This window comes from Pristis pectinata, chromosome 4, assembly GCF_009764475.1.
Source record: "Pristis pectinata isolate sPriPec2 chromosome 4, sPriPec2.1.pri, whole genome shotgun sequence".
Taxonomy (NCBI): Eukaryota; Metazoa; Chordata; class Chondrichthyes; order Rhinopristiformes; family Pristidae; genus Pristis; species Pristis pectinata.
The window spans coordinates 89391531-89400645 of record NC_067408.1 but is presented as its reverse complement, the minus strand read 5'-3'; the positions used below and the strand labels follow the sequence as shown (position 1 = coordinate 89400645).

General features: G+C 38.3%; 1 protein-coding gene across 2 annotated transcripts in view; it reads right to left on the bottom strand.

Moving 5' to 3' along the window:
* Positions 1 to 575: 575 nt before the first annotated feature.
* The window catches only part of atg3 (autophagy related 3), a 31274-nt gene continuing 22734 nt past the window's right edge, over positions 576 to 9115 (bottom strand). The window contains exons 8-11 of one of the 2 annotated variants that reach the window (XM_052013932.1): positions 8073 to 8228; positions 7715 to 7842; positions 4277 to 4345; positions 578 to 1010 (exon numbers count right to left, since the gene is read on the bottom strand). In XM_052013932.1, the coding sequence (XP_051869892.1) occupies positions 929 to 1010; positions 4277 to 4345; positions 7715 to 7842; positions 8073 to 8228 (435 nt within the window). In that variant the 3' untranslated portion in view covers positions 578 to 928. Of the gene's footprint in view, positions 1011 to 4276; positions 4346 to 7714; positions 7843 to 8072; positions 8229 to 9115 lie in introns of both variants that reach the window. The other variant, XM_052013933.1, reaches the window with a different exon arrangement.

Sequence of the window (9115 nt, the reverse complement as noted above, 5' to 3'; positions counted from 1 at the left end):
AATAATACATAACAGCAATAGATCACTTGGTTGATGTCAGGCATACATTTGAAATTTATGAAATTATTTCAAAATGGAGAGTTTTGTCAGATTGGTTATCAACAAGAGCACAGAACGCTGGTGTTAAGAATTATAAATATAACAATGGCACAGTGAGAGTTCTTTTCCTGAAATTAATGGCAATTTTTTTTTGCAGGAAAGGAAACATTGCACTGTCATTACATAATAACTTAATGCTTCATGCATTACCAGCAAATTCTTATTGGGTACTGAGGAAGAATATTGTGATATTAGGATTGTGGAAGATACTCAGCGTACAAGTGTAACACCAGCGAAAGCCAGAGCAAGTTGTTTGGGCTTGACTTGCATCAAATTTACTATTTTTCAATCTTCAAAGTTATCAGGCCATTGTGCTGAGTAACACATTTATCATCCACCTCCAGATTCATATTTTAAAAATCTAGTTTGCCTTGCTTGTGTAATGCTAATTCATTCACTATTTTACCTCCCCCCCCCCAGTTGTAGCAAAAACGAACTGATTCTTCCCCCCCCACCCACAGAAGATAAAACATTAAAAACTTTGTCATATTTTTATTTGTATTCTGCAAATATAAACAAGTTTAATTGAGGTAAACATCTTATTGTCAAAAAGCAATGGAAACATGAATTACAGAGTCTGTATTTGATAAGTAGCTTACTCAAAAGTAGAACAGGGGAGCACAAAATGTAGGTTTCATGGAAAAAAAAATGTCTTTATATTGACCAGTTCTCAGCAATCTCATTACAGAACTTCTGTGAAAGGGAACTGAATTTGAACAAGCAATGGTCAGAATTAGGTTGAGTAAACTGTTAGCTATGATTGAAAGGCAGCAGCACTTTGCCAACCCAGAATTCATTCTGAGAATGTTTTGATTATGTAAACTTTGAGTTACATGGTGAAGTGCCTTGTATAATCATATTCAATGGTTGGAATGACTGCTTGAACAAATTTCAAAAAAATAAGAAGGTACCTGAAAAAAATAAGTTAAGGAAACATATCTAACAACCAATACAAATAATAATTGCACAACTGCTTTTGTTTTTTTTAAACAACTAAAATACTTAAACATTAAGACTTAATATTTCTTTGAACTCAGCAAAATTTTCAAATATCTGAAAAAGGTTAATAGCTTTTACTTGGTGGCTACTTCAAACTTTCTCAGCCCTTGGCACAGATAGGATTGAAAACAGGCAAAACAAAATTTAGGTTAAAAGGGAACTATACATTGCCAGATAACCCTAAATGTTAAAATATTCTCACGCATCTCTAATGGCTTTGCTGTCATCCCGCTGAAAGATTTAAAATATTGGGATGCAATGATGGAGTAGACATTTTTAGAGTACAGGTCCTCCCCTGGTTATGAACATCCAACACATGTATAGCTCATACATATGGGTGAGAGACCAGGAGATCGGCAGGATAGATTTACCAGCTGCTGTGGGGCTGCAGGCACCTTCTGCCGTTATAGAATATATAGAAAGTAGATGCTATACTTTTTTTAATTCATAGTCTGCTGTGTTTAAGATGGCTGCTGATCTCCTTAAGATGGCCGCTGGGTCTCCTTCTCCAACCCGAGCACGGGAAACTCTTAGTGCGGGAAACATACAGCTCATTAAAGAAATAGTTAGCCTATTCCTAGGGAGACACTTTTGATTTAGTGTAGCTCATTAAACAGATGGTTAGCCCATTCCTAGAAAGACACTTGATCTATTGTGTAGCTAATGGTCATTATAGCTAGTGCGACTAATGATTTTGTAGCAGTTCTGTAGCTGATAGTTTTTATAACTGATAAGCCAGGTGCCAGTAAGTCTCAGAACTCATAGGTTATAGGGGCATATTGTGATGTTTTATAACTGTTAGCCTTGTAGTTAATAAGCCTAGTATTGTTTTATAACTGATAGTTCTGTAGCCTAGTGCCAGTACTCCCAATGCCCATAAATAATTGGGGCACCCTGTGACTGAGTCAGGAAGTGACTGTGGTGAAAGACAAATGGTTGTGAGCCAGGAGACAACTGTGAAAGGAGGAAAATGGTGAAGGATGAAACTGTGAAGATGAGAGAACATGATGGATTGTAACAATGTAATTGAGCTATGAAAAAAGGTATAAAACAAAGGCCCGCGAGCTTTGCTAGGGGGCAGTCAGAGAAAGCAGTAGTCAGAGGGTGACTGGTAACTGATTGGCTGTCAAAACTTATTTGCAAATAAAGGTTTAACTTCTTGACGAATCCTCTGCTTCTCCTGGTCATCTATTTATTGCGGGTAACCACGACACCGTGTGGTAACTCAGTTTGTGGAAATATCTGTATGGTTGAACTAAATGCCCTGGTTTTAAACCACCACCAACCCCCCCCACATGCGCACACACACCAACAATCTTATTTTAGCTCAATTGGCACATCCTCAGGAATCCCATTGGCCAAAGCCAACAGCTTTTCTCTTGCTGGAGGAGCTGACACACAACAAGGCAGAAGGAGTCAGAAGAGTTGTCCAGAATGTACACATTTTGTCCCTGTCGCAGGAGGCCATCATGGACAATATAGGTTGGGGGCATGGAACATTAAGATGTCAAAATCCCATGGTGCTTTTATTCCAACTCTGTACTGTTTCTTACACAATGAATGATAAACAAGCTTTTGCACTCATTAGTCCGTCACTGCTTACCCTTGATCCACTCAGATCCTGAAACTAAGCATCCCTCAACAATTACAACAAATAACATACGGATTGTCATTCTGCACAAGTGTGCAGGATCAGGGCGGGTTAATAAGACACGCCAAGCAGCATACCACTGGTGGAGCTAGGAAAGCAGACCTTGCAAAAACATTCTGTGAAAATGTACAAAAAGCAAAAAACTTCAGATACTGGAAGACTGAAATAAAAACGGAAAGTGGAGGGGACACTCAGCAGGTCAGGTAGCATCTGAGGAGAAAAACAGTTAATGTTTCACAAGAACTGGAAAAGTGAGAAAACAAGTGTGTTTTAAGAGAAAGGGGAAGAGTGAGAAGAATAACAGGAATATCTGTGATAGGGAAATCAAGAGAATCCAGGTGAAGTAAGTGCTCTTGGTGCCATCTTAGAGAGTGGTGAAGGCTTATTATTCACAGCCTGTGTCCAGAGAAGATGCATATGGAGGGAGATGACAGGACAGAAGAGAAAGCACAATAGAATGCAAGATGCACAGCACTATAGCTGCTGGTAATCTGAAATAAAACACTGGTCAAGCAGGTCTGTCTGCTGAGCAGAGAGGAAAAAAGGTTGATGTCATACCAAAACTGGCTAGCTCTAATACAAACAGGAAAGGCTGGTACTCCAAAACTGCTGAATGTAGTAGTGCAATCTCCAGATAGAACACTGGAATTAGTGGATACTATTTCAGATTTCCAGCAACTGCTATGATTTACATCTCAGCTGCAGCATTTTTTTTAAATCTTTCTCCTCATTCATCTCACTTCATTTACAGATCTTTTGAAAAGCACCAACAATATTTGTCATCTAGATTCTCCTGGTCTTCACACTAATCATAGACATTCCCTTTGTTCTTTCCAGAAAGAATCTGAAGCATTAACTGCTTCTCTCTCCATAGGTGCAGTCTGACCTGCTGAATACCTCCAGCAGTTACCATTTTTAATTAGTTAGCTATGCCACCTTAATTACAAGCATCCAGTTTATGGCAGAGAACACCATGGAGTCCAATTCTGGATTCCAAGAGACAGCAGACAACTTTGGACAATGGAATAGATTGAAAGAGAAGACATTTCTGTAATGTTGTTCTCAGAGCAAGTGATTAATAATCAAATCAAGCTTTGTAATGCCATCATTTTCCCCCACAACCATTAGACTGCTACAAACATACTTATCCTGCTCCTACCCACCTCAACTGATATTCTACAATATAAATTACCTATATTCAGAGTCAAAACTATCTTTCATAGGTCATAATTTTAAGCTAACTTGGGCATGTTTTTCACCTGCAGCAATTTTTCAAGTCCCATGTAAAACAGATTATTTAAGGCTAGCTGAGGTTACCACACAATCCCCATGGCTTCTGTTTTCTGCACAAATGAAGCTCAGATTAGGGGGTTAATTCAACAAGCTAGAATCAGATATTTTAAAGGCCCTTCAAAACAATTAGAGAAGTTGATACTTGAAAAGTCATTTGGAAACTGCTAAAAACACTGGATGCATGCAAGTAACTAAGAAACTGAACCAAAATCTTAAATCAATTTTCAAGGATACATGTGTACACCAAGTTCACCTCCACCTTCTGCAACTGTTTCAATGATTTTTTTCATTACTTCTGCGTGTCTGTAACGAAAGAAATAGGTTGCCCTTAAATTGCTTCTTACAAATATACAGTGCTGACCAAAGAGTACATCACTCAGAACTAATCAGATTAAATTAACATTCAGTTATGTAGAAGTAGATAATATTAAACAGAAACCTGCTGTAAGATGTATAAGAACATACAGTGGCATGCAAAAGTTTGGGCACCCCTGGTCAAAATTTCTGTTACTGTGAATAACTCAGCGAGTAAAAGGTGATCTGATTTCCAAAAGGCATAAAGTTAAAGATGACACATTTCTTTAATATCTTAAGATTACCTTTTTTATTTCCATCTTTTACAGTTTCAAAATAACAAAAGGAAAAGGGCCTGAAGCAAAAGTTTGGGCACCCTGCATGTTCAGTACTTAGTAACACCCCTTTGGCAAGTATCACGGCTTGTAAACACTTTCTGTAGCCAGCTAAGAGTCTTTCAATTCTTGTATGGGGGATTTTTGCCCATTCTTCCTTGCAAAAGGCTTCTAGTTCTGAGAGATTCTTGGGCTGTCTTGCATGCACTGCTCTTTTGAGGTCTATCCACAGATTTTTGATGATGTTTAGGTCGGGGGGGGGGGGGGGGGGGTGGAGACTGAGGGCCATGGCAAAAACCTTCAGTTTGTGCCTCTTGAGGTAGTCCATTGTGGATTTTGAGGTGTGTTTAGGATTATACTGTTCTAGAAGCCATCCTCTTTTCATCTTCAGCATGCTTTTTTTTCCATGGACGGGTGATGTTTGCTTCCAGAATTTGCTGGTATTTAATTGAATTCATTCTTCCCTCTACCAGTGAAATGTTCCCCATGCCACTGGCTGCAACACAAGCCCAAAGCATGATCGATCCACCCCCGTGCTTAACAGTTGGAGAGGAGTTCTTTTCATGAAATTCTGTACCCTTTTTTCTCCAAACATACCTTTGCTCATTGCGGCCAAAAAGTTCTTTCATCAGTCCACAGGACATGTTTCCAAAATGCATCAGGATTGTTTAGGTGTTCCTTTACAAACTTCTGACGCTGAATTTTGTGGTGAGGATGCAGGAAAGTTTGGAGAAAAAAGGGTACAGAATTTCATGAAAAGAACACTCCTCCAACTGTTAAGCACAGGGGTGGATCGATCATGCTTTGGGCCTATGTTGCAGCCAGTGGCACGGGGAACATTTCACTGGTAGAGGGAAGAATGAATTCAATTAAATACTAGCAAATTCTGGAAGCAAACATCACACTGTCTGTAAAAAAGCTGAAGATGAAAAGAGGATGGCTTCTACAACAAGATAACGATCCTAAACACCTCAAAATCCACAATGGACTACCTCAAGAGGCACAAGCTGAAGGTTCTGCCATGGCCCTCAGTCCCCCCCCCCCACCACCCCGACCTAAACATCATCGAAAATCTGTGGATAGACTTTAAAAGAGCAGTGCATGCAAGACAGCCCAAGAATCTCACAGAACTAGAAGCCTTTTGCAAGGAAGAATGGGTGAAAATCCCCCAAACAAGAACTGAAAGATTCTTAGCTGGCTACGGAAAGTGTTTACAAGCTGTGATACTTGCCAAAGGGGGTGTTATTAAGTACTGACCATGCAGTGTGCCCAAACTTTTGCTTCAGGCCCTTTTCCTTTGTTATTTTGAAACTGTAAAAGATGGAAATAAAAAAGTAATCTTGCTTAAAATATTAAAATGTGTCATCTTTAACTTTATGCCTTTTGGAAATCAGGTCATCTTTTACTCGCTGAGCTATTCACTGTAACAGAAATTTTGACCAGGGGTGCCCAAACTTTTGCATGCCACTGTATGTCAGAATATATATGGAAGGGACAGAAAGTCCAAGATAATGGTTGGGGATGGAAACATTGATGAGTAAAACAGGCTCTATAGGCACTATTAGGTATAAAGATGAATTCTGACATGATCAAGAGCAAAAAGAACAATTTTAACTGCACTATGTAATGAATTGACTTGTAAGATCGGTTTGTAAGACAAGTTTTTCACTGTACCTCAGTACAAGTGACAATAATAAACCAATACCAAGAAAGCCAGGATCCAACAGAAAAAATCTTAGGCTCTTGAGCCAGAATGAGGTAAATTCTGGACCCCCAGGAAATTTTTCTGGGATCAACTGTGGGATTGCTTAGCTCTATCCATTGATTGTTTTTGCTATTTATCACACATCAAGTCTAATGTTGCAGCTTCAGCAGATTGGCATCTTATTTTTAGTGAGGGTGCTGGAGCTTATTTCTGGATCTCTCAATAACATAGGGTTAGCCTCTTGTCTTGAAAGTAATGGGAGAGGGTAGGAGGTTGTAGTGGAATACAACAGTTGCTGCTGATGCCATGCAATGTGTCATAGAGACACACTTTTCAGCTGTCAATCTACTGCAACCAGTACAATGGCCATACCACACAACGTGATGGAGAGTATCCTTGGGCTGAAGATGAGATTTTTTTCTTTACAAGGATAGATGGTAGTCACTCCTACCACTACTGTCACTGGCTGTTTCATCTGCAATGGGTTCATTGGTGAGGTGGTTGTTAAATTGGTTTATCACAAGTGTTGGTTCACTGACCACCTGCTGCACACCCAATCTGGCTGTGCAGAGCTCAAAAAAGCAAATGACAAACAGGCAGGAGAATCCATAAATGTAAGCATTTACAAAATATTAGGATAGAATTTCCCATTAGCAGTGAGCTACTTCTGCTCTCCACTGGCCTACTCACTTTCATGGATCCCTTGGTGCAAAGTGCAAGCCTGATCCTTAATGGCATGGCCTGCAAGCCAGAATATTGCTCACAAAATGTCATCTTGTGGGAATGAGAAAGTGAGCCCCACCCACAAAGCAGCTGTCAGGGTTTTACAGCTGGGTAAACTGTGCTCCCTAGATTTGTTGTCAAACAGTTCAAAATATGAATATTCCTGAATGCCTCTAACTGCTTAAAAACTTTAAAATAAAACCATTTAAAGTTTTAATAATTTGTATATACGAATTGTAACATTTAAAGACAAAGACAGTTAAAATATTTAATTAAAAACAATTCAAATGATGCAGATTACCTGTATCCTTGCCCTCAAATAATATTCCACAGTAATTTGCTAGTATCTTAACTTTGCTTCATACTTAAGAAATCTCAGTTGTAAATAAGCCACTTGATAAATAGATATTCAGATTTCTGTGAACATATATTTGAAACAACTTCCAGAAGGAGCTTTAGATGTTACGTCCCATTGAAAATTGATAAGACAATTTAGCTCAAATGTTTCTTCACTTTGTCCATTTAGTTACTAGCTGATTTAAATTAGCTGTACTTAAATTTTAAACAAACTTCTGCAATCATTAATTCTTAACTTAGTTTCTTTAAATTATGTACCTGCATGGATGAACAGAGCACATTGAAGGTGGTGGTAAGTGAGGATGATTTTCAATTGTCACTGTTTTTTTGACATGGTCCTGGCTAATGTCCTCATACATCGCTTCAACAGTCAGCGGGAGTCGTTGCTGGAAATAAAAGATGCCAGAGTAAAGGAATTACTAAAAACTAAGATTTTATGTAACTTTAAAAACAATCTTCTTTTATTAGAACATGAACATCACATTGAAAGGAACAAATTTGGTGTATTCTTCATTTCAGTTACATCTCTATAATAAAAACCAATAATCAAGAAAATAAGGCCCAGAGATGAGGGTAAGAATCCAACATAAAATCAAATGAAAGCAAATTTATTTACCTCATCATAACCAAATAACCAAAGTCTTGGTGTCTGGTAATATTTGTCATATGTTATGTATAGATCATAGGTTCTAGTTTGAAGAATTCCATCTTCTCCAGCAGAATCTGCTTTAGGCTTATTCACTTCTGCAACCTTACTGGTATCCAAGGTTGCCTAGGGCAAAACAGTTTAAAAAGAAATAGTGCTTCAACCAACCATCAGAAAAATTCTGTTTTATTTTTATTGCAGCATTTAAACAAAATCTACTTTTCTCTTGACCTTTACAGTCATGAGTAATCTCCACACCTAGAAGTCTCTCCTGCCAGGAAATAAGTCAGATCATCTTTACTCAGATTTCCTTTGCATGAGGAATATTCCTTAACACTAGAAATTACTGCCTAGAAACCCAAACTATCTAATCTCTCTCGATAGGACAACTCTTTCCTCTCTATATACAGACTATATACAGTTCATTTTATGGAAATCTCAGCCTTCTCAAAAATACTGTTTTAAACAAACATAACCAACGTCTTTTGCTGTGATTCCAGTCTCATGACCAACGTCTTTTGCTGAAAACCAGTCTCATAACTAAGTGATGGAAAAATACAACCTTCAACTTCTTATTTGATGGTTTATAAGTTGGTGATAACGTAGATGAATCGAGTGAGCACACTTGTCCAAATTTCACACTAGAGTATCCTCTTATGGTACATAACTTAAGTGGCTTGAGAAGGATAGGAGGAAGGCATCTGGAGACTGAAGCAATTAGTTACGGTTGTACATCATTTCAATACTTTTACAGTACGCTTCTGAATGCCTGTTCACCTGCAGCCTATGTAGCGAGTACAGGATACCATCATGTATGCAGTCTACTTTCCCACCTTCCATACTCGTTTTTTCCCCCCCAAAAAAATACAAAGTTACAAGAGGCCTCAAAAGAGAAAACCTATTGTTCCAACATCACGGATGCAACAAAAACAATATGAAAAACATTAAGAAAACATATGGAAGTAAAATCTAAACAGTATAAAACACAGCTTCATAAGGTTATGTATTTTCCT